At 48.6% G+C, this 24110-nt stretch overlaps 9 protein-coding genes and 2 non-coding genes across 11 annotated transcripts; 3 read left to right on the forward strand and 8 right to left on the reverse strand.

Annotated features, from left to right (window-relative positions):
- Positions 1 to 1391: 1391 nt before the first annotated feature.
- On the reverse strand, positions 1392 to 3999 carry VTP21DRAFT_11713 (uncharacterized protein; the record flags this gene model as incomplete). Its single annotated transcript, XM_069391188.1, has 5 exons — positions 1392 to 2269; positions 2343 to 2594; positions 2665 to 3575; positions 3644 to 3825; positions 3898 to 3999. 5 exons carry the CDS (start codon positions 3997 to 3999, stop codon positions 1392 to 1394), a joined length of 2325 nt encoding a protein of 774 aa, XP_069252344.1.
- Positions 4000 to 4154: 155 nt separating this feature from the next.
- VTP21DRAFT_11714 (uncharacterized protein) lies at positions 4155 to 6069 on the forward strand (the record flags this gene model as incomplete). Its single annotated transcript, XM_069391189.1, has 8 exons — positions 4155 to 4452; positions 4543 to 4649; positions 4717 to 4803; positions 4871 to 5145; positions 5206 to 5425; positions 5485 to 5544; positions 5603 to 5753; positions 5822 to 6069. The coding sequence occupies 8 exons, from the start codon at positions 4155 to 4157 to the stop codon at positions 6067 to 6069; spliced, it is 1446 nt and encodes a 481-aa protein (XP_069252345.1).
- Positions 6070 to 6610: 541 nt separating this feature from the next.
- VTP21DRAFT_t132 lies at positions 6611 to 6683 on the reverse strand. Its single transcript has one exon. It is a non-coding gene; the product is annotated as a tRNA-Thr (tRNA).
- An 80-nt stretch (positions 6684 to 6763) lies between these two features.
- On the forward strand, positions 6764 to 6836 carry VTP21DRAFT_t128. The gene has a single exon. It is a non-coding gene; the product is annotated as a tRNA-OTHER (tRNA).
- Positions 6837 to 8094: 1258 nt separating this feature from the next.
- VTP21DRAFT_11715 (uncharacterized protein) lies at positions 8095 to 9880 on the reverse strand (the record flags this gene model as incomplete). Its single annotated transcript, XM_069391190.1, has 5 exons — positions 8095 to 8280; positions 8348 to 8430; positions 8529 to 9401; positions 9480 to 9543; positions 9623 to 9880. 5 exons carry the CDS (start codon positions 9878 to 9880, stop codon positions 8095 to 8097), a joined length of 1464 nt encoding a protein of 487 aa, XP_069252346.1.
- Positions 9881 to 12171: 2291 nt separating this feature from the next.
- Positions 12172 to 12780, reverse strand: VTP21DRAFT_11716 (uncharacterized protein; the record flags this gene model as incomplete). Its single annotated transcript, XM_069391191.1, has 1 exon — positions 12172 to 12780. The coding sequence occupies one exon, from the start codon at positions 12778 to 12780 to the stop codon at positions 12172 to 12174; it is 609 nt and encodes a 202-aa protein (XP_069252347.1).
- A 1824-nt stretch (positions 12781 to 14604) lies between these two features.
- On the reverse strand, positions 14605 to 15586 carry VTP21DRAFT_11717 (uncharacterized protein; the record flags this gene model as incomplete). Its single annotated transcript, XM_069391192.1, has 2 exons — positions 14605 to 14839; positions 15039 to 15586. The coding sequence occupies 2 exons, from the start codon at positions 15584 to 15586 to the stop codon at positions 14605 to 14607; spliced, it is 783 nt and encodes a 260-aa protein (XP_069252348.1).
- A 1532-nt stretch (positions 15587 to 17118) lies between these two features.
- VTP21DRAFT_11718 (uncharacterized protein) lies at positions 17119 to 18900 on the forward strand (the record flags this gene model as incomplete). The annotated part of the gene is made up of 1 exon (XM_069391193.1): positions 17119 to 18900. One exon carries the CDS (start codon positions 17119 to 17121, stop codon positions 18898 to 18900), a length of 1782 nt encoding a protein of 593 aa, XP_069252349.1.
- Positions 18901 to 18934: 34 nt separating this feature from the next.
- VTP21DRAFT_11719 (uncharacterized protein) lies at positions 18935 to 19786 on the reverse strand (the record flags this gene model as incomplete). The annotated part of the gene is made up of 2 exons (XM_069391194.1): positions 18935 to 19072; positions 19694 to 19786. The coding sequence occupies 2 exons, from the start codon at positions 19784 to 19786 to the stop codon at positions 18935 to 18937; spliced, it is 231 nt and encodes a 76-aa protein (XP_069252350.1).
- A 50-nt stretch (positions 19787 to 19836) lies between these two features.
- VTP21DRAFT_11720 (uncharacterized protein) lies at positions 19837 to 20919 on the reverse strand (the record flags this gene model as incomplete). The annotated part of the gene is made up of 1 exon (XM_069391196.1): positions 19837 to 20919. One exon carries the CDS (start codon positions 20917 to 20919, stop codon positions 19837 to 19839), a length of 1083 nt encoding a protein of 360 aa, XP_069252351.1.
- Positions 20920 to 21852: 933 nt separating this feature from the next.
- On the reverse strand, positions 21853 to 23515 carry VTP21DRAFT_11721 (uncharacterized protein; the record flags this gene model as incomplete). Its single annotated transcript, XM_069391197.1, has 6 exons — positions 21853 to 22115; positions 22183 to 22307; positions 22375 to 22919; positions 22974 to 23185; positions 23247 to 23281; positions 23349 to 23515. 6 exons carry the CDS (start codon positions 23513 to 23515, stop codon positions 21853 to 21855), a joined length of 1347 nt encoding a protein of 448 aa, XP_069252352.1.
- Between the last annotated feature and the right edge of the window lie 595 nt (positions 23516 to 24110).

Raw genomic sequence — 24110 nt, forward strand, 5'->3', positions numbered from 1 at the left:
TCAAGAAATTAACGGAGGCTAATGGACGAGTTGATTACGCAGCCGACCTCTTTACCCAAACCATGGTCCTTTTATACTTTCCATCCTCCTTTACAATCACCCCATGGCAAATTACAGGCAAATTACGTTGATTAAGCTCTTTCCATTTGCGGGCAATTCTGGGTGCTTTTCGTGGGAATCAAGAATGAAACCCTAAGCATTGCCCTGAGTCTGGCCTCCAATCTAGATGTACCAACAATAAATAGAGCAGCTAAAACTCTCTTTATTCTCTATCTGCTAAGGAATTGGTGCTTTCCCTGGGAATGTATTTTAGCAGACTTGCAATTGAGCGACTAATGTTTGACTCGCTCTGGGACAAGTGTCTGAGATGAGACGATTTGGAAAATTGAGTGGGGAAGGAACCTTCGATCTAAAATATCCAAAAACATAGTATATCGTTCTAAGATTGAGCTAAAAAGGATATTGCTTTGTTAAATTTGGGAAAGTGGTATTAGAGGGGAAAAGTAGCCTGATATTGGTGAAAATAATTGTAAAGAAATTCCACGTAGCAGCTCTTGTGCCTTTCCGTGACTGATATTAGTTTTGATATCCCGCCCGAAGTAAAACAAAGGAAATCTAGGTTTCACTTTTGCCACACGGAATAGAAAGCCGAAGCAGCGGTAATTCAGAACTAATTTTTCTTCTGATATTTCGAAACCTCTTTTTTTTTAAGACCATGCTCAATTAAAACACTTACATAACATGATTGACCTATCAAAGAATAATAAAATAAAGTAGGCTGCCAAGAGTAGTATACAATACGGTTTCTAGGCAAAACTAAAGAGATACTTTATGCAACACCAAAGAAAAAGAAAACAGTTAATTGTAAAACGGCTGAAGTTTCATTGTAACTTTAGATATTCGATGCAGCTATTACCAAAGCAGAGAGAAGAAGGGCTAGAGGTGCGCACACGATTATGAAGAGAAACAAACAACTAAACTCGAGAATCAGAAAATCCGCGGTTAAGGTAGAGCGCGAGTCTTGGCAAAGAGATAGTTAATTCCAAGTATGCCCATGGTAGCGAATTTCTCCAACTTTGTAAGGATATATTATTCAAATATGGATTGATCTGAACGGGGCTCTATCCACGGCAGCAGAGGTTCCTTACACCTGAACTTTGTTCATTCTCAAAGAGTAAAATAAAATCTCCACGTGGTCTCTTATAATCAAGAATACAACAATTCCTAGAAATACAAGATGAAAATAAGAGCTGATTATAGAAGTGAAAAAAAATAAATGCGTGAAAATAAAAAAGCAATATACTGAAAGCATGTGTATTTGATAATCCCTATCAAAAGGTATGCCGAAAAAGGAAACCCAGGTATTTTGCCAGGAGTATGACTGACATTCATTACGAGGCCTCATTTTCTCCAGGAGGCTTTACACTTGTAGCCGCTTTCACTAGCTGCTCCAGGTGATGGCGAACATTACATAACGCAGAATAATCACTCCGTATGTCATTGAGCAGTGTCTCCTGACCTTTAAGAAATTGTTGGTCCTGTACAACTGTCTGCAGCTCTTGCTCCCATACTAGTCGCCATTTAGGCTTCACTGACTTTATACGCTCAGCTTGCACTGATATCGCAGCTTCCAGGATCTCGCTTTTCGCCCCTATTTCAGAGATATGTTCGGGAAGCGGAAGCAGACCATGCATCGTGGCACTTTGCATCGCATCCACCGTCTCCATCAGTTGTTTCAAATTCTCAGTGAGATACTCTGCCTGCAGAATTAGTTCGGACTTCACCTGCCCTATCTCAGCGCGTTCATTAGAAACAGGTGGCGCCTGGCTAGCGTCTTGTGATGAGGTGACTTGATCCCGAATCCTGCGGATGGTGGAGCGAGTTTCGCACTGGATATGATAATTAAACTCGCGTAACATCTCGAACTGCTGATGAATCTCGCGCAGTTCTTTTTGGTGATTGCGAAGCTTGTTCACGGTCCTTGCATTGTTCATCGTCGCAGGCGGAGTTGTATCACGAGATTCTGCGGTGGAATTGTCTTCACCAACTGTTTGCGTGGCAGATTCATTGAGATTGGGCATAGTTGAACCAACTGGCCTCCAATGACGAGAATCGCCTTCGCTCAGATACATTGGATTTTGTTGACGTTGCGCGAACTGTAGAAGCAGATTAGTGTTTGTAGTCAGACTTTTCTTGAGACTAGCAAGCTCTTGTTCCATTTTCATTCTGTAGCTACTCTCTTCCGCTTTCTGCATTTGCGCATTGGTTTCTAACAGAAGCATAACGGAAATCCAGTAAGATGTGAATAGAAAACAAGGGTGGGATAAAAATTCAAAAGCTACCATCGACATTGAGCGAAAGTATGGACCCATTACATATTTCGCCCACATTTTCCAATTCGTAAGATACTCTTCCATCGGGGGAGTAGATGTAGATGGGCGGAAAATCATATCCTTGAGGTGGTGTATAGCCAAACTTCTCGAGAAAGTGCACCCGGAGTGCAGAGATGGATAGTTCTCCTTCATGAAGTACCTTTTTCGTCTGCTTATCAACCCTCAGATAGAGCGTGATACCCTTGGACACTTCCAAACTCTCTGTACCGTTAAACAGGAAGATCAGAAATCACAGTGAACGCTGTCATGGATGAATATGTCCATACGTTACCTTCAGGCTGGATCTGAGTTTTTTCAGCGACACTTGATACGTTTGCATTCGTTGGTGAAGTGGAAGGACTATCTTTTGACGATAACACCACCATTTCCCGTTCTTTCTTCCCCTCATCCCTCTCTGGTGTCTCGTCCGTCACCGTTGAATCAAGCCCAGTTTCTGTTGTCAACTGCCTCGAGTCCTCAGCAAACTTGCCTGGCTGAGAGAAGTACAAGTCTTTTTTCATAAGCACTGAAGAGCGTCGCTGCAGTCCCTCGCCGTGACTGAGAGCATGATATGCCGCAACAGCTTCGGGATTATTGCTCCACCCAGTCCAGGCATGCCGGAACTCCGGGTGCATTAGGGTTGGGACGGGTGCACGTCCTGGGTCGGGGAAGAGGTGGAAAGGTATAGGAGTAGTGGGAAAGTTTCCAGCTGAAGGGCCTACTCCTGGATAATATTCGCGGCCGGGTTGGAATATACCTCTTGGTGGAGGCGTGAGGACGGCCGGAGAGGGTGGATTAAATGGAGCGTGTTTAGCGGTCGTATCGAGAGCGGAAGGGATAGTTTTCATACTGTTGCTCATTGAGGTGCTTGAAAAGGACGAGGCTGCGTTCTTCATCTCAGGAGAAGTGGGAATAGGTATAGACTGAGTTGATGAACGTGATTTTTCCTCAGCGTCAGTAGCACCATTGCCATCTTGAATTGAACTTGTTATCTGAGGAGCTTGAGGTGGGAGTTGATGCTCATGAAAATGTTCTAAATTCGATACTAGATAGCGTACTTCGTCTTGCTTCTGGCGAAGCCCTTGTACTAAAGACAGTATTATCTTGCTGATGTCCGGAAAATGAGATTGGAATGCCGCGGGGGGTTCTGCAAACAGAATGTTCAAACACGCTTCCAGCTTCGAAGGAATTAATTTCAACTCCCTAGTACAAAACCAGCAAGTTAGATAACACAGGCATAACCGACTGAAAAATATAAAAAAAGAATCCACCCTAGCTCGACTCCAAATCTTTGGAATGCCGCATTAGTTGCATTGAAGTTAATATTCAATGTGCTAAATGCTTCACGACAAATCTCTTCCGGGACTCTGGAGTGAGACCATTCTGAGAGCTGTGTGAGAAGCGTCTTAGTGGCACGTAACAATCGTCCTATGGGTTGCTCAATTTCATTTATCTAGAGCCAAAGTTGAATCGGGCTGCTGAAGTTAGGAACTATCACATAGTAAAAAATAAAAATAGAACACACAGGGCCACTCAGCCTACGTGAACTTGCAGGAGTCGAAAGGGATGGGGACACAGACTGTGGGCTCTGTGCCGTGTATTGTCGACCATCGACTGATTCCGCCATTGAGTTGAAAGGACATTCGATTCTTTTTCCCTGATCCGAGCACTATTAAGCTCGGACCTTATGTTCTGGCATGACCAAGCCACGAACCCTTTTACATGCTAACTCACGTTGAACCTTGATTTAATAACCACCGTTGTCCCTTTGAATTAGGGAGAATGTATAACCCAAGCTCCTCGGCTCTGTCTTATTCCACAGCATTAGAGGAGCAACCAGGTGAGAATAGCCAGCTTTATCTACCAGGACCTTCCCTTTCTACAACCCACGAAAAACCGGCTTATTCGCACGATGACAGAGAGATTGAAATGGAGGACAATGCTCAGGCAAGCCAAGAAGGGGATAAGCTCAAAACAGATCGGTTGCGTAAAATCGCGAACCAGATCGAGTTTTATTTTTCGGATGCCAATTTACAATGGGACATTCCACTGCGTGAGCGGCTGGACAAAAGTAGCGGATGTAGGTGTTCGTTGATAACTGTTGAATAGCTGTCTTGTTAAATACTTTAGAGTGCTTCCTTGGCTAACGAATTTTTTTCCACAAATTCAGTTGTGGAGTTGGAATTTCTTAACAGTCTGAGTCGTTTGACCCGGCTGAAAACAGATGAGCATGAATTGGAGACCGCGATCGCGGAATGTTGCATTTCCAAGCTTGAAGTAAATTTCGCTAATACTTTAATAAGTGTGCTTTACTTTTCCTGATTTTTGCACACTTAAATTGTAGCTTAGTGCCGATAGAAAGCGGGTACGACGTATTATTCCGTTTCTTGCGCGCAATTCCGAAGAGGTGACTGAGAGAACAGTATACGTGGTATGAAGTGGAATTCTTTAAATATCTTCGAGCAAGTCCTTACTTCCGGCGATTACATTCAACCCAGGAACATCTACGGCCTCCGTACACCACTCCGCACGCAATCGCTAGACTCTTCAAGAAACGCACCGGATTGCATGTTACGTTTGTGAGAGTGCCCGAGGTTCCCGGGCTCAAATTTTCTGGGTTTTGCTTTGTGGAATTTGAGAATGAGAGTGATATCGAGCGTGCGATTTCCGAGTTTCGGCCGAAGAGTCAGGATGGTGATGGTGGCGATTCTGATGAAGATAACTCGAAGGAGCTGAGAAAGGAAGAAAATCTAGCCCTTCGAATCATTCCAAAGTGAGTGTCTCTGTACTGAAAAACATTCTGACTCACTCGCTGACCCTGGTTGAATGCTAGGGCGAAATGGCTGGAATTGAAGGATGAATACTTGAAGTACCTCGGGGAGCGACAAAGGATGCAGCATAAAGTGCAACGACAGATCGAATTGCGAAGAGAAGCATGCACTCAAGCCTCTTTGCAGTCTGCACCCTCCGAGGAGATGTCAGATGACTATCCAAAGGGCATCATCTTACTAGCACAGCATGTAAATGCGGACACCAAAAAAGATATATTGAAGGTGAGCATTTTTGTTCTCAATATGGATTCTGATCTGACCGCCTCATGCTTCCCGCTTAGAAACTTTTTGGAAAATACGGGGATATAGAATATGTAGACTACACAAGAAAAAACGACTTTGTATGTTGTATTTTGCTGGAGATATTTAAAATCGAGGCTAATATCACGAAATTTGTAGTGCTATCTTCGGATGAAAAGCTCGGAAGAATCCGAGAAACTCGCCAAACATTTCCGGGACCGCCGGCTTATGCAGAAATATTTCGACGATATATCGCTAACGGAAGCCGACAATTCCAATCGGGCTCCGATCACTGTGCGAATCTTGAGTGGTAGCTCTTGCATTTAGAAATGATATAAGTCGGGATGGCGCCTTGTTTACACATTATTCTGTTTGTAGGCCAAGAGGAGGCTCAATACTGGCACCACATTGAGGCCATGCGCTCATCCAAACGTGCCAAAGATAAGCGACCAAACCCGAGTACATTACCACCTGCGCAACCCACTCCTATAATCCCCACCCTCTCTTCTAGTCTTAGCAAGGACGAAAACGAGTCCATTCCTCGTAAACGGCCAGCATCTGCTGTGACCTCTCCATCTGCATCCTCCGCGGCCAAACATATCCGCTTCGACGAGGACTCTGAATAGAAATCTACCGATAAAACTTGCATAGCATCTTATTTGCACTTAATCGCCTGTCATTCACTTTTGGAGCTTTTGACGCGAGCCAGTTAGGGTTGTTATATAAGCAAATTTGCAATATGGTTTACACTTCGACAACAATCCCGACAAATTCTCTCTATTGCCATCCATCATTTCTAGAGATATCTATATAATCTTATCGTTTAACGCATAGCTCACAGTATAGTGCATTAATTCACTTAAGAGCTAATGTGCATGCGGATGTAGCTATGGAGGTCATCTAAAGAGTGGTTGCATAATAGGACCTAATTTGTAATACCAGGGGGTGGACCACGGTTTGATATTGCCCTAATTATTAATAAAAATGTGGGTGATATATTTTGTTCAAATTTGAGGCTCAAAGTACTCCCAGTAGCACATATTCAATGGAGATGGTGTAAAGAGTTTCCATTTCATGGTAATTATAATCCCACTATAAGTGGTTGTCTGAAACATTAATATTGCCAAATAGATCAAACCAACTTTGACAAAAAATTGGACAAAAATTTGCTTCCACTGAGAATCGAACTCAGGACCTTCTGCTTACTAGGCAGACGCTCTGCCAGCTGAGCCATAGAAGCTGATGAAAAGTTATCTCGTGATAAGTATTTATATCATCTATTTCTAATTTTCATCTCACCCTTTCGGGGGAGGGTTAGGGGGGAGGGTTAGTGTAGTGGACTATCCCTGGTATGCCGATGAGAACGGCGTGGGTTCAAATCCCACTTCTCCCACCAGCACTTACTCTTAGTTTGTGACTGCTGCCCACTTGATCAGAAATTGAGTCTACATTATTGAAAGGATCCCTCCTACGATAAGTACAAAGATTACATCGGTTTCACGTACATGCTATTCACGACAACTGCGATACACGCATATTGATTGAAAGTCTATCGATCAAGGACCTATATCTCGTTAAGTCCATTGACATTAACTTCATGTAATATATGGAAATTAAATAAAAGTTTCCATTGATTGATCAAAAAAAAAATTTGCCTTTTTTTTTTTCCTGGAGTGACGAAGCAACCCTTCCTCTCTCCCTATCCACTCTTTACTTCCTCTCCTCCTCTTTACTTCATATCTCCCACCAAATACGCCCAACCAAGCAAAATATCGCTAGCTGAACAACTAGGACGCGAAATGCAAAAAATCGTGAGGTCCAAAGGGTGGTCAGCGTCCATAAAGGATAAAAAAAGAAGATTTCCAAGCGTCTTGGTGTAAGGGAAGTTGGACACAAGTCCCAAGGAGACGAAATATTCTTCAAGCAAATCACTTAGCTCCAATACGACCTTGCCGAATACCCTACCACCCGCATTCCAATTTTTCCTTTTCCCCCTTTTTTTTTGTTTTTATTCTTTTCCTCTCTTGTATACTACCTTCCTTGAAAAATCGGATGGTATTCACACACTCTACCATTGCTTACATGTATTTCTTGTTTCTGAGGACTATCAAGTCACTTTATTAACGAAGAAGAATACTTTTTAATAAAGATCCTCCTAACAAAAAAGAAGCCTTTATTTTTGGCTGAATTTTACTTGAATGGTTGCATATTCTTAATTTTGGTCAATCATGTTCTTATTTATAGACTTTTGATCCAGTATACTCAATCCTATTTCCGCGTTTTAACCGGAAAAATACCATCTGAGTGAGTTTCGATGCAAGACGAGGTTGAATTTGGGTAACCACGAGGGAAAACGCGATGGCGCGTGAAAAAAGTCGGTTAAAATCCACCCTGGTAAAAGGGGTCTTTTAATACCGACCTTGTAGCAAAACCTGTATCTATGTGGAGGCCAAATTTTCTTTTATACGGTTTTATATCGCCCTTTCATGTCCACTATTTCCTCCGCCCACTACATTTAAGATATTCTGCAGCTAAGCTCGAAAGAAGGCAAAGATTTTTATTGTCAGACAAAATTATAAGCCGTGGTATAAGAGGGTATGTTGTCAAATAAATTAACAAATAAACAGTCTATTCATAGTCTATAGTACAAATCATTGGGGGACCCTCTCCCGCCAAACTGCACCGTATCTTTTGACGAGCAACAGGAGAAGCCCCGCCAAGACATTGATCCCTGCGAGAAGGACAGCAAGCCAGCCGTCGCCAAGTGCCTCTACCAGTGGCTGCGCAAATAAGGCAGAGACGGCGGCCATCAGGTTGCGAACAAAATTATTTACAGCCTATAATGGATAACAAGTTAAGAAAGGATCGGGGGTGGGGGTGGGGGTGGGAGAAGCAAATGAGTACCGTGATGGAGGCGGTGCGACTTGGCATGGAATCTACAAGGTAAGTTGAAATGCCCGTGAATACCAGCATAATGCCCAGCCCAACTATTCATTGATAATAGCTGTCAGCCAATATTATCGGGACATCTTAAGAGAACCATATACAGGGATGAAAAAAAAAAAGAAAAAGCTCGTATTCTCACCGAAAAAATGCCCTATCAGGGGTAGAAACACAATCGAAACAGTGTCCAGCAACCATCCATAGACGAGAGCGCCCGCGGGAACAAAAAGAAAGGACCCGGCCCACACATGCCATCCTAACCGATCCTCAGGAACAACATCACCCGCCCTTTTTCGAACAAAATAGTCGCTTAGTCTTCCGCCCACGACACTGCCGAAGACGCACCCAACCCCAAGCCCAATGTACGTCAGCCCCGTTAGAGTGGAATCTAGCTTATACCTGGGGGCAAGCCGAGTTGGGATTAGAAGGTTCAGCACGGTGGCGGCGATAAAGGCGGACCCGATCTGGAATGCAGCAAGCAAAACAAATCGATACCGGATAAGGGCAAGGCTACGAAGCGGATTAAACAGCTTGAGTTGGTGGAAAATGGAATGCTTGATGGCCGGGGTAGAGGAGGCGAGAGTAGGGGGCTTCCGATAGGTCTCGGGCAGGAAAAAAATAATGAGGATCAGCGTCACGGCGCCCATTAGGGCGGCAAAATAAAATGTAAATCGCCATGATAGTTTCGCCGTTAGAACCCCCCCAATGACGGGGCCAATAATAGGCCCTAACAGTGGGCCAATATAATACATGCCAAATGCAGTTCCGCGCTCCTTTGGCTCCCATACATCGCATACGATGGCGGCCCCTAAACTCTGGGGCGCCGATCCTCCTGTTGCCTGTAGCGCGCGGACTACAAGCAGGGCATAGACATTATCGAGAGAGGCACAAATGCAGGACGCGACAATGTGAATGATGAATCCAACCATAAGGATGAGTCGACGAGTACCTAGGCCTTCGCTGAGAGTAGCCCAGATGAGCGGGAAAATGGCCATGAAGATGGTGAACGAGGAAACTGCAGAATCATAAAAAAGGAAGCGCGTTAGTACTTGGAACACTGGGGTGACTCTAGCTGGGGAAGAAGAATACTTACCGGTGGCATTGACAGCAATGGCGGAAGCATTCAATTCGCGCTGAATGACGGGCAAAGCTGGATACTACGGGCGGCGAGAAATAGAAGTTTCATTAATCCCATATCGGAGAGCTTAACAGAAGCCCCAAGAGCCAGCGACTTACATAAATGGTGCTGTTGATGGGCGATATTAGTCCGGAGAGGGCAATAATGAACAAAATGACCGTCTTGCGCAGAGTTGAAAAGTACTTTGGATCCTCCTCTACCGTAGCGCCGCAAAGATACTGAGAGATAACGCTTCTCCACCTGCTTCTCTTGTCAGAAGCCAAGGTCGCCTCCTCGCAGGCAAGGTCCCCGACGGTAATACGCTTCTCGCCCCGATCTTCGGTCGATTGCATCGATGTCGGTGTACTTGAGCCCATGGTTCCTTCGCGTTATAACGGAGGGGGGGAGGGGGGGAGAAGCAAGCTGGGCTCAAGTGGGTGGGAAAACAAGAAAGAAAAGCAACATCCTGGCGGTATACCGGGATTACTTTGTTTCATTAGGGAGGAAAAGGGTTTTTCCCTCTCACAAACGTTTCTCTCTTGACCTCCCCTTCAATTAAATTCATGTGGGACTACGATCGGGAAGAGAGGCCCATCATAAGCTCATAGGACGGAAAAGATTTGAAGCGCAGCCATGGAAATCAAACAACCGGGCAATACGATTGACTAATTAGGAGTCCTATTCAACATTAATGGCGTTGTCTTAAATCCTTGTTTAGAGCAACTTCTTGTCTCCACTGCCGTTCCCACCCTCCCTCGCCGCTTCCCGCCTTGGCTTCTTTTAGCCGGGCCTGGCTCTTGTTGGTGAGAGCTGATAAAGCGTATAAGCATCCTTCTGTCCAATTCTATTGACGCTGCGGCTGATTCGCCCCGTCAGTATAATTTACCGAAATTTTATTTATTTATTTGTTGTATTCTCTGACCCCTTTTCGGGAAAATTTCAATAAACCATGACAAAGGATTCGGATCCCACGGAGGCTTGAATTAAACCAAGAGGTTGTTTTACCGCAGAGTAAAACCCAAGCTCCACAGAATTCGACATTACTGGGCTTGCTGTGCTATGCAAGTAGGTTTTGTAAGACTGCTGAACATTATGTGTGGGGGAAGGAGTGCGCTCTCCGTATTTTCTTTCCTGGTCCCATGAGTCCAGAGTGCTTCTCAGTGAATTGCAGAAAAGATTTCATTTACACAAAAGATGGAGCTTGGTCTATGAATCCCAATTTGGCGTAGGTTAAGAATATCCTCTCGTCTGAAAAACTCTCGAGGGATGGGGGGAGGGGGCATGAGCGAAACAAGAAGTTAAAGCATGTAGGCAACCTACCTTGGCAATAATATATAAATCGGCCATTTATAAGCCTAATAAGAATCTATTGTCGAACCATATTTCCAGAAACTGTTGGCTTGCAAAGCCAGCCTCAATTGAGTTTTAGGCCGAAATCTTATCTTTAAGTCACCCATTCACATGAGGCTTAATGATGGGTGCCAATAACGATGTCGAGCATTCTTGGAGTTCATAAAATTAGGAGATGAAGGTGAACCAATCTGAGCCGTGCTAAATGGGAATATTCAGCTGATATTTTTCAATAGGATCATCTTCATGAGAAGTTGGATATCCTATTTATTGTAGATTGGCATCGATTACACTGTGTTCATGCGCGTATGCGAAGGAACAATAGCGGTAGAGATGGAGCTTGTTTTAGAGTTTAATACACGCCCAGCTGCTTCAAGCAGGTGTTCTTTACTTTTTTCGATTTTGTATATTCATGCAATGAGCTCATGGCAAACAAGCGGTTGCCTTCAGATCTGGGGACCAAAACAGAAAAGATGGGCACTCACGGTGAAACTATGATTTCGTGCTTGGTGTAGATTTCTACCGCGGTAGTCGGGGAAATAGCCTTCTATATTCTATGTTGCTGCACAATCCGCTACGCTCTATTCCGTGTCTTTACATCGACTGTGTTCCCCTGTTATTATACGCATGGCAGGCGGTACCTGGCGCATTCCCACTACGAATTTTGATGTCCTATGGGTGGGCGAGGGTCAACCATCTTTTGTTTCCCTTACCCATCACCTCCGCTGCGTGATAAAATCCTTTCCCCTGAATTCCAATGCTGAGACAACGGTGCCTCAAAACCTCGCCTGAGGGACATGGAATACTCCCTCCTTGAGAAGAGTTTAAAAAAATGCGTGCGAAAAAAGGCCGGGATAGTGCCCACTTTCCATTTTACCAGGAAGGGAATGCAAGAGACGTTTCGTATAGTGATTTCCATGTATGGCAGGGTAGATCTTTGCCACGTTATGACCAAAAGGGTTGAAATCGAAGTGATCGGAATTTTGCATATAGAGTTTTTGTTGATGGATGGTATCCCATTATTTTGCAAGGTCCGACAGAGCCTTTTCTCAGCTATGAATTTTAGCATACAAACTCAAATCTCGATGTCGGGGTCTGTTTCCCTGGAGGCCCTGCTTCTTCGACCATAGTTTCCGTTACTGATTAGGCCCTAATGGGCCGAGGTATTCCAGAGAAAACCAAGGAGAACGCTTCCAGCCTCTGCAGAGGCCAGTAGGGCTGTGCAGGGATTCATCGCGGGAAGAGACTTTGAAAAATCCAAATGAAATGTGCATTCATCATTACACAAGCTCAAAAAACCAAATCAACATAGACTAAACTAGAACGTGGGGCAAATCAAATTTTCAGAACTGAGCTGATAGTATCCATCAGAGTCAAATTGTACGCAACCATTCTCGAGTTGCTCGATCAACTTGGTCATCCACTCTTCAAAGCTCGACGCTACCCATCTTTTGTCTCGCGTTTCGTGATCGAAATGGAAAATCTGCCCGATGGTTCCGCCTTCGGCGGGGGCCAGATCTAGACAATGACCATCGCCGCCCCCGTTGCTAGTGATGGGAATCCAGGACAAATGCCACCACTCGTCCATTTGAATAGGTCCAAAGGATTCCCCTACCTCTTGTTCAGAGTCGTCGTCATCTAATTCCTCTTCGTACACATCTCTCCATGTCTCCCATTCGCTTAAAATTTGGTCCAGCGGTAGCAATGTGTAACCCCCAATCAGACCGCCGATTTCCTCCTGACCATTATGAATCTTCAATGAATGGCGAAAATCCTGCGGGAACTTCACCCCTAGCTGCTCTTCCAACGACGCTATCTCTGCTTCCGATGCCCCCGGTTTTAAGGTTTTCGAGTATAGCTCCTGCTTTGTATTGGCATTGAGCCAATTTTCCCAGCGCGTCCACAGCCCTTTCATTTGTTCTTCCATGATGGGGTGGAGTCGTGAGCGCGCTACATCGATTGCATCCCTCGTTGATTTTATAGGATTCCCATCCAATTTACTCGATTTCTGTCTCACGGGTCAAACCAAGATCTGCTATCTACACATTCCATCCAATGGCTTGGCCATGGTTCAAATTATGGACCTTGGCTGACTCTTGGTGACGCGTTGCTTACCCAAGCTCGGCTGCCTATTCGGCTGAGTATTCAAGAAGGGTGTCGAATGGACCCACTGATGTGAAGATGGTTAATGGGCCTAGCCTCCCTCCTACGTAGATGGGCAAAGGCCGACTCTATCACACCTGCACACATTGTATCTCAATCTGTGGGATGCTTGCCCGTCTTCGGGATAGCGTCTGACTCCTAAGTTCGATAACACACCGTTTCTAGAACGATCTCTATCATTTATCGTTCATTTCTGAGTACCAATAGTGGCCCAATTTATGCTTAGACCTATCGATTGCTTCATTCCAGTAGGAAAGGGGTAAGATAGAGCAGAGGCCAGGCTGAGTATGGACATCTATGGCCGAAGTCTTCTCCTTCTACGGCCTCTTTTGCAACACCGGACAAAGCGATGAAATCTTGTGGCAGATGACATCACCATATTGGGTGGCATGTTCAGGAAACGAAAAGTAAACAATCACTCTAGTCTGCAACCCAGCTCCCATTGGACACGGGTTCAACGACAGCTCGTCGGTGCTCGATCCCAGGGCTACTCTAGTAGTTCCATAGGACAGCGCGAAAAAGGGGGCAAATGCTTGTGGGCAAGTTTCATCTCATAAGCATCTTTGTTCTCCTGTCCTCCGACCCATCCCTGGGCCTTGGTCATACTTGTCACGCTCGAGTTTTTAGTATGGCAATATAGATCGCTGAGTTATCTTGTTCTTTGGCAAGGGAGGGGAAAGCTTACTGATAAAGAGATTGAGGTGAGCTGGAGTCCAGTGGATCGGGGAGCTGGGGATCCAGTCAAAATCTCTAGCCGGCCTTGGAAACGCCCGGCCCAGATCATGGAAGCTCCCTTTCCCTTAGCCGAGAGCCGGTGCCCCCCTTCCCCCCCCTCCCTGGAGCGAAAGGGAGGGGAAAGAGGGGCTCATGCAGTCGGATCCGCGCCAGAGGATCCTACTCTTTGCGCAAGTGGAGTGTGCCCGACTCCTCCATCCACTACCCCCTCCTCTTCCATCCACACCTCTATCATCACGGTCTTTCGTGGCTTATGGGATCGATAGGAATGTGATTCCTCTTGTTCGTGGCGAAGGCGTCTAAGCTTTTGTGTGCCTAATGCTTATCAACCTTAACTGCAAATATACGCCCACCCTATTCATCGCCGTTGCTCAGAATGGTAGAAAGATGGCCCCTCGTAGAGGCCGCAAATAGGAGGGGAAGCTTATGTCAATGGAGGCGTAAAAGAAAAACCTTGAGTAGGAGTTTCCAGCACGCCTTCTCCCCCCTCTCTCGTTTAGGCTCATCTCCCTCACTCCCCGCCCCGAGTGTCAGGCTGCTTATTGCGCTTTAAGCTTCGATGGATCGGCTAAACTTGAGTCAAGACAGTTTAGTATTAGACTCGTAGCAAGGTGTTTTCGGGAGGAGAGAGAGAGACTTGACACTACTAGCGGTGGATGAATCGTGCGTAATCTTTTACACTCTATTGTACTTGACTTAATAAAGACAATCGCCCTCATAGTTCCTACAAGCAACCTTAACCTTTTTCAACTCCGCACCAAGAGGAGGTCCCCCCTCCCCCTTCCGCCCGTGGGAAAATGCCTCACAATCAGGCTTCGGAGTTGAGGGGAGCACAAGCTAGCCGGGCACGAGCCTATTGGGGGATGGTGAGGGGAGCAGAGAGGAGAGGGGAGGAGAGGGCAGAGGAGAGGCCGCCGTGGATGGGAGAGAGCAGGAACTCAACCTCTTTGTTCGCAGACACAAGCGACGGCCGTGTGCGACGCTGGGTTTGCCAGCGGATTTCGGCCCCCGCCACTGTTTGTTTGTTAGTTTGTTTGGATGCCTTTGATCGCTCTCCATACCGATGCAAATCGGGCGGCAGATTTGGCCTGGAAAAACGAGACGACAGGTCTGGCCATGGGCATAATTCGAGGAGAATTGGAACACCAAATTGATTCATGCGGAAATTCGATTTATAATGAAATTAAAAAATCAGGTTTTACAATTTCAAACACTATCGTCCGTGTGAAGAAAAAATTAAGCGAGACGTGATCATTTCCTCCACCGGCATAATTGCAGGGTGCTTACTGGGCGGATCCGCCGCCCCAGGCTTGCCGCTGACGTGAGCAGCAATAGCGGTTTTGTTCATATTGGCGGGCGAGGCAGGGAAAGGCAATCATGGTGGGAACGGCCGTGGGCCAGCGCAGGTCTGGGCTGGGCCAGGCCACACCGTTCCTCGGATCCGTGATCTCATCGAGGGGAAGGTTGGACTGTGCGACGCGGCTCGAGCAACCCATCAAGGAATAAGCATACGTAACGGTTTGAGACCAAGAGTCAAACTCTAATGGCATCCAAAAGCAGAGGAGGGGAGACGAAACACACCCCGCGTTTGCTGTAGCGCGGCGAACAGGGTTCACAGGTCCCGGCGAGGCCCGTGAAAAAAAAAACAGGGCCGCGCAGCGCCTGCCCGTCGCCCGCAGGCTGGCCGCGAATTTCACGGGAAAGCGCCTAGGTTGCATTAGCGTTAGCGTTGGCGGACGGGGCGTGGTAGCGCAATCTTGGGCCAGGTTGGACGTGTGCAAGCGCGAGCTTGTCCTCCGCAAGGTTCGCTGGGAAGCAGAGCATGTGCAATGCATCACGGGCGGAGAGGAGGACCCGCCGAGATAAGAATAGCACAGGGGGACTCCGGGAATAGAAGGGGGAGGCGAGGGGGGGGGGGGGAGGTGGCCGAGGGCCAGCGCGCACAGTACATTGGGCGCCGAGCAATGGTGCAAGAGAGTTTGGTGACATCGTCATGGGCCGGTTAGTGCTTTCCCTTATCGTGTAACCCGTGGCCAAAACCTATTGCAGGCTTGACAATTCCCGATTTTCTTGCTACGGCGGTTTCCCCTCGTTTGCCCTCTGCCTCCCAGCCAATTTACCCGCAACAAACCAAGAGTGCCACGGGAAACGAGGCTAAAAGACCTGAACACCGCGTGTCCCGATCCCCTCTCCTTGCTCTTGTTTTTCCCGCGCCGGCCTCCCCCGCTCCTCATCGACATTCGCCATCTCGATCGCGGGCCAGCATTCCCCCCCTTGCGCTCTGCTTCCGCGACTCCACACTTTGTGTTTTTATTGCTCCGCACAAACTAAGCACCGAAGCAAGACCCTTGTGAAGCCGATGAAATCCTGCGAGATAAAATAAGCGTGAAAAGCCTTTTTCCCCCTTCGTGTCCCATTTGCATCTGCCCATCTCGCCGGCATCGAGCCTTAAGGTAAGCGCTTTCTCCCCTCTCTACTGCCCCCCTCCCACACAAGAGTGGCCTGCACTCCCGCAAGCCATGCAATGCACCCTCCTGCATCTCGGCCTGATATTGCCAAACCCGGGCCAAGCACAGGGCCGTGCAGCTGTGCGTGAGACTGGAACGAAAAGAGAGCGAGGCGGAATTGGGTGCAGGCCGGCTTGGCCCCCCTCCCCCCCCCCTCCCACCTCGCCTCCCCTCTCTCCCGTCGCTCGGCCGCGAGCATTGGGCGAGGGAGGAAGCGCGACTGAGGGGAGAGAGAGAGAGAGAGAGGAGGGAGGCGAGGGCGCGGCACGGGGGCGAGTGGCGCGTCACTGTTTCTCCCGGCGTTGCCCTAAGGGAGTAATAACCTGCTTGCGTCTTGCCCTCTCTTTTCCAGTCCGATGCGCTCTAGCTCCGAAGCCTAAGTTGTTCGAGCCCGGGTTCTGGTTTGACTGGTTTCAGGCTTACATATCGAGCAAGATGAAAAGGAGGGTGGTTGGGAATGCAATGCACTCGACGAGGCACCTGCCAAACTCTGCCTCTTCTCTCATGGTTGTCTGTGACGTGAAACTAACACTGCTTTCCTTTTTCTCCCCCTCCCTCCTCTCCCCTCCTCTCGTGTCGCCTATATTAATCCCATCCTTGCATGCTCGGCCCTCGTCTCGTGTCGTTGGCGTATTCGTGGGTTAAAAAAAGTTGGAGTGCTTTTTTTAGCCGTCTTTTCTTAGTCAGTCCTGCGCGTGTATTGTTAGCGAGCAGTTATTAGTGAACGTGGTATATAGCCGTTTCTCCTTCTAATTCTTGGACCCTCTCCCCCCCCCCCCTCGCCTCTCCCCTCCCCTCCCCCCCTCGCGCCTCCGCCCTCCTCTGCCTTGCTCCTCCCCCTTTCTTCTCCCCCATTGGTAATGGCTATCGTTAACATCCCCCATCTATCCCAGAACACAGCGCCCCACTTCCCCGACAGGTATGCCCAAGCATTCACCATGAGCGCCATCTCAGAGACCTACTTCGGCTACATCGACACCACGCAAGATGCACTGCTCATTTTCGAGGCCTGCCAGCGTGGCCTCCTCCCAAAGCTCAACCGCCGCCTGCAGGAGAAGGAGCGCGGCATCGTCCGCAGCGGGAGCGTTTTCGTGTTCGATGAGCGGGAATCGGGGATCAAGCGCTGGACCGACGGGCGGGTGTGGAGTCCCTCGAGAATCCTGGGTAACTTCCTCATCTACCGCGAGCTGGACAGGCGCGGCCCAAGCGGGCGGCGGGAGCTGCTCTCCTCGCCCGAGCGCTCCACCGCCTTCCCCAACGACCCCGAGACCCGCGCCGAGCGCGAAAAGGAGCGCTCGCTCGTCGGGAGCCTCACTAACTCGTATCGCTTCAAGCGCAACGGCCTCATCAAGAAGACGCTGTCGCTGGTCGTGAACGGCGTGAGCCAGCACCTCATCTCCTACTATGCGATCGAGGAGGTCAAGATGGGCCGCCTCCGCCGCCCAAGCAGCGTGCCCGAGCTCGCCTCCCTCGAAATCTCCCCCGTGCTCCTGCTAAAGCAGAACTTCCGCGTCCCGCCCCTCGTGGACTCGCCCGCCGGGCCGGAGGGGGCCGCGGGCGCGGGGATGTCGGGCGCGCCCGGCTTGGACCTGCACACCTACCACGGGGCCTCCGGCGGCCTGGGCGGGGCGGATTACAGCCTCTACCCGTCCATGTCGCCGCCGGCCGGCCAGCGCGAGCACGTGGGGTCCGCACGGTGGATGCCCGCGGAGCCCCCGTCGGGCTTTCTTCCGGCGGCGGGCGGCTACGGCTCTGCCTCGGGGGTGCCGGATCCCCACGCCTCGCCCCCTTCCGACCTCCTCGAGCCTCCTCCCCACCCCACCCCGCCCGGCAGCGGAGCGCTACGCTCGCGCCCCTTTGACCCCGCCGCCTACGCACCGTTTCCCCAGTCCCTTTCGGCCGCGCCCCGGCAGCAGCCGTTCTATCCCTCTCAGCCCATCCCCATCGTCTCCGAAGCCCAGAGCCTCTCCGCCGAGGGCGGACTTCGGTTCGTCTCGCCCCAGCAATCGTCCGCGTTCTCGAGCTACGTCCCCCAGTCGTACATGACCGCCTTGCCCTCGCAGCTGGGCTACGGCGCCGCGTCGCACCCGTCCACTCCGCGTCAACCCCCGCCCATGCAGGCACAGCCGCGTGCCTCGGCCGCACCCTCCGTCGGTGGCTACTCGCAACCCCAGCCGTCCCCTTCCTACTCCACCTCGCCGGGCACGGGATTCAGCCCCGTGGGGGCTGGTTATCAGCCCCATGGGTCTCCGCTGGTAGGAGCCGCCCAGTTGTACTCAGCGTGGCCCGAGTATCCCGCCTCCTCCGCCTCCTCCCATCCCTCGCCGGCCTCCGTCCCCTCCTCGCGGCCGGCGTCCCACTACTCCGCGCAGCCTCCACAGCGCCAGCTCCAGCCTTCCCCCGGACTCTCGCATGGAAACCCGGCCTCATACCCTTCCCCCGCTCCCCCCGTCCAGTATGACACTCGGCCCGCGCCTGCCCACCTCTACCCCTCTCACCTCGGGTCTCAGCACCCGGGACAGCAGCAACAGCAGCAGCAGCAACCCGCACAGGGGGAGCAGCAGGCACAGGGAATGTATGCCTACAACTCTGGGCAGATCCTACCCATGTACTCGTCCTCTTACCCTGAGGGCTCATCATAACCCGGCCATATAATATATCCATAAAGGACAATGTTTATTCTTTGCTTCTTTCCTGCTCTTCTTTGCCTTTATCTCTCGCTCTCTCTCTCTCTCTAATCCTTATGCTATGCGACATATTTTTCTTCTTCTTCTCCTTATCCTTAATCCTCTTATGTTCGAGATCCTGTTTGTACTATGATAAAAAGGATGGGGAGGAAATCGCGGAACTTTTCATGGGAAAAACTAATTTTTTTTTCGTACTATATCATTACATTTATTTGTTTTTTTATATCTCCCTATCCCCTTTGACTTTATATATAATTGTGTGTGTTATTTAATTTTCTTTCTCCTTCTATATTCTCCTCCTTTCTCTCTTTCTTGATTGTTTCTCTGTCCTCTCTCCCCCTTTTTTATATATATTTTTGTTTTTGTTTATTTCATTTATTTCATTTGACGATATTTTTCTTTTTTTTTTGTCTCTCAACCCACGCCGTCAGAAGGCTGGCAGCGCTGGAAAAAAAAAAAGCTGCCCAAGTTGTTCTTGGGGGGCCACTACCATAGAGAGGAAGGACATTTCTATATTTTTTCAATAAAATAGTGGCTCAAAACCCATATTATACATCTTGGAAGCGAATCGATAGATAAGAATGATGATGAGATAGAAGAACAAGCAAAAGTGGGAAAAAAAAACATAGCCTTGAGCGTAATAGCAAGCTTTCTACAGTTTTAACAGAACAAAAAAATATCAGCAAATATAGGTTAGACGGGCAAGCGCGAAACGCCAGCGTTGTCATTGGTAGTATTTTCTAATTACTCTTGTTGTGTTGGCCGCTTCGGATGGATATAGAAGTGAAGGAGGAGGAGGGGAGAGGGGAGGAGCATGGCATATCGAAACACGTGAGTGCATGAACGAATGGCCGAATGCGAGAAACTCATGCTGACGGGCAGCTTTGGGGTTTATAACTCCTCGGTTGACTCGATGGTGCTAATTCTGCGCACCACATCGAACACGACAAAGTTCAGGGCAGCCGCCGGGGCGATCACCCACATTCTTGCCTTCATTCCGGTGAAGAAGCCGTTCACTCCCTCCTCTTGCAGGATCTTACGCGCCATCGGCACAAGGCGCAGATCGACGCGCCCCCCACCGGGTGCTGACTTGCGCGCAGTTTGAATACGAGTTTTGATCAGATCAAACGGTGCCGACGTGAAGACGGCGGCGAGAGAAGCTACGGAGCCGGAGGTAGCGGTGACGCCGAAATACTGCGCGTACTCCCAGGAAAACGATGGCGGGACATTGGTGATGGAGAGCGTCTTAAGGAGGTTGCCGCGGATGCCCTCGTACACGGGGAAGATGACGACAAAAGGCATCGCGGTGAGCAGGGAGACCCCGTACCCTCGAAAGAGGAAACGAAGGCCGCCCTCATCCTTAACATGGCGGACAAGTGCGGAGAAGTGAGATTTAGGCTTGGCAGGAGCAGCGGCCAATGGGGCGGCGGCCAAGAGGGATGCCGCTGTGCGAGGATGAGACGACGTGTGCATTGCGTAGGAGCTCGGTAGCGGAGGCTTCATCCCGTTCGATTTCCCCGGCATCCCGGATGAAGCTGCAGGGGAGGGCGAGAGTCCTACAGTGAGCTGCTGGGACACCACATCAAAGGGCAGCATCATGGTCAACGTTGTGAACCCAGCAATGGCTCCAGCAAACGCCCCAACTCCCATCGGATGATGCATCCATGGAGCCTTGCTTTCCTCGGGCATGGCATTGATCTTTTCTCTGATAAAGTCGTAGGTGCCAAACTGACACAGCCGTGCGAATAAGGAACCTCCAACGAAGAATGAACCCCCATCGAACAGCCCCCGTATCCCACGAGTGCGGATCCGTTGGCGAAGGAGCTGGGTGACCGTCGCTGTGGAATTCTGGGTCTGTTGCAAGATCTTCACCGTACGGAATGGATAAAGAGCTAAGATAATGGGTGCATTAAGGATGGTGCCGTAGAAATAATATCGCTTGAAATCGATATTGGAGTTGGACGGAGTGTTCATGATCTCTGTTCTAAAATTGGAATCTAAGCAGATGGTAGGAGGGAATCCAGCATGGATATCTTGTAAAAGTGGGAGGGCACGGCGGAGGACGGTGAGGGGTGCACAAAGTCACAGTCAAAAGATAGCTGAAAAGCAGACGAAATCGGAGAAGAGTGAGGATCTAGTGCCGGAATAATTAATTACAAATCTATATATATACTCTATGAACTTGGAGATGTGAACTGAACGGGAAGAAAATGTTTAGTAAGTGGGTGCTATCTTAGCTAGTTATCCCGCCACGTGAACAAATATTTAAAACGTATGATGAATTTCGAGTGGGAATTGGATCAGCCTACTCTGCCAAAAGTCAATGGGCAATCCTTAGAAGGACAGAGCAGTTTTGGAATCAGCCAGAAATCTTAGTAATTCTCGGTGCCTCTGAATTTGCGTTTCCAACGCATGCTCAAAGAGAAAGGGGAAAAGAAGTTGGATACATACAAATTACATAGATGATAAAAATACTGATCTTGCGGATAAAAATTTAGGCTTTTTTTTCTCTTCCCAATCTGATAACCATCACTTACTCCAAGGAGTCCCTCCTTGTCCAGTACGAAAATGACATTTTCGCTGAGTCACTCTCCGAATATTTCCATGTGGTCTTAACAGAGTTTAGGAGGCATGGTTTATCTTGGAAGAGAGGCCAAACTTGAAAAGGGCCGAGACGGAATCGGCCTGGACCACTGAGCACACAGTTAATAGTGCTTGGTATGGGCGATGCAAATGAAAAAGCCTTTTATTAAACTCATCCCAAAATTCAGTCTATTTATGCTCAATATAACAGCAAGTAAACGCGTGAGTGACTAGGATTTGCACCTTACAGCTTGCAATCTTGGTGTTTGGTTTGGTGACAACAAAAGGGCTCTCGGCAAAAATATTGCCGATGAGCGCCGGGAATTAAACCTTTACAAAAATGCTCTTGTTGACGCGTAACCTCAACACAAGAATGATAAGGGCGGCGAGCACCGACAATGCGCCCGTAAATTCCGCGAGCGGGACGAAAGTGGTACGGTTCTGAGCATCCAAGATCAGGCCTGCAAGCGGTGGGCCCAGAAGCGAGCCGAAGGTGGTCGCGAAAAAGATGAATCCAAACACGTCGTGTAGGTGCTGAATCGGCACCAACTCGGCACACACCACGGGGAAGAGTGAAATAAACCCTCCTAATCATCAACAAACACAAATCAGATCATCTGCATATGCCTCTCTCTTACCAGGGTGTCGAAATACCTCCAAATATGCCGTAAAGTACCACAAAGAGTATGAGGATGTTTAAGGATTTGGCCAGCGGCCACACAATCATGGTCGAAAGGCCTCCGGCAAGAGTGCAAACCAAGAATACGTTGATCCGTCCGCTGGTGGTTCAGAGTCAGGGTGAGTCAATACATCTATACACAAACGGCGATCTGCAAATCTACTTACAGGTAGTCAGCAGACATGCCAAGGCCTATTCTTGCCAAGCTGTTAATGCCGCTCATCACTCCAATGAGGGTGGCCGCAAGCGACGCATCCACCCCAATGAACCTCGCGTACTGCGCCAACATGAAGAACGGCGCAGCATATCCAAAAGTAATAAAGAAGCCGATGACAAACATGAGCCGTACGTTGACATTGAGGATCTCCCAATCTAAAAACTTGCGCTTCCGGTGTCCGTGCCTGTTTGCATGGGCGGCAGAATGGGTATTGGGAGGGTGCCAGTCACGAAGGACGAGCGTTGCGCAAGGCATGATTAAGTAACCGATGAACGCGAGCACCCGCAGGGACCAGGCATACCCTAGCCGCTCCAGTACTGAACGAGCGATGGGTGTTAGTACTAGTCCCCCTATCCCTCCGCCGCTCATGGAGATTCCAATGGCAAGGCCTCGCCGCTTGGAAAACCATTTCGATGGGATAGTGATGGCGGGAAAATAGGCAAGTGAAATGCCGATTCCGAAAAGTATTCCTTGAGTCAAAAACACGTGCCAAATCTAGTACCCTAATAGTCAGAAGTGGGCTCCATCATTAGCCTACCCAAGGCTTACCTGACTAGCCCAGCTGGCCAAGAGAAGAGCCGTTGGCGCGACAAACGAGCCAATCAACATTGTGGAGCGGAATCCAATTAATCGTACAAAGAGGTTCACTACCGGCCCAAGCCCAAATAAACAAGCCGTCGTGATAGAGCCGACGAAGGATATTGCCAGAGTACTGATTTGGCCTTGATATATGTGATTGAGGTAGAGCTCTTGATAAATACCTAGACGATATTCTGCCAAGTAAGTAGTGGAGGAGATCAGTAGAACAAGTGGAATCATTACCCCAACAAAAGACAATTCCAAATGCGTAAAAATTGCTATGATGGGGTGTGATTGTGAGCAGGGATGATGTAGAAATAAGGAACATGAGACCTATATCCTTACGCAAAAAATGCACCCAAGACCACCACCCAGCCATATCCACCATCGGGCGGGGAAGCAACTTGGTGACCGTTTGGCTTCTGCCCATCTGCGACTTGTTTTTCTAATGCAGCTCCATCTTGGGTAGGCATCGAATTCTCTGAAATTTCATAACCGTTTAGCTCACCCATTTTTCAGGAGGAATTTTTCTAGAGTAGCCAACGCTTCCTCCAGTATGTAGTATGAAGCTATTGTATTAGATTTTCCTGTACTCAGTCCTTTTTATAAGTGATGCTTTTATAGAAATGGATTGCTGTTTATAGCGGCAACTCTCGAGCGACGACCGGCGACGGTAAATCTCATCTCCGTCGGATACCGGAAAGAGAGATAACCATCGGGCTGCTTTGGGTTCATTTTTTAATGTAAACTCTTCAATAGTGTCTCTTTGTTTCGCCAGCCTTAATGAATTCAGGTTTTGCGTTCGGGTCACAAACGCCTGGTGATACAAAATTAAGGTTGCCCGAAGAATATTCAGGATGCGGATCGATTAAAGACTGTCCGAGCCGTAGTTTCCGAGGTAAAAGAGCCAAAGGAAGTAACGGACATGGCCTGGTGCTGACCACTTGGGGCATTGCGCCGCTTAGACTCATTCCTCTCACAAGAGGATGCGCCTCCGGAAGAATTATTCAACAAAGCGTGCTTACGGAAATGAAATCCAAAAATTCAAAATTCGGCACTCCAAGAAAAGAAGAGGATCCTAAACTTAGCCAAAATAGACGGTGTAAT

Source organism: Calcarisporiella thermophila (genome assembly GCF_041956535.1).
Source record: "Calcarisporiella thermophila strain CBS 279.70 unplaced genomic scaffold VTP21scaffold_9, whole genome shotgun sequence".
Classification (NCBI taxonomy): domain Eukaryota; kingdom Fungi; phylum Calcarisporiellomycota; class Calcarisporiellomycetes; order Calcarisporiellales; family Calcarisporiellaceae; genus Calcarisporiella; species Calcarisporiella thermophila.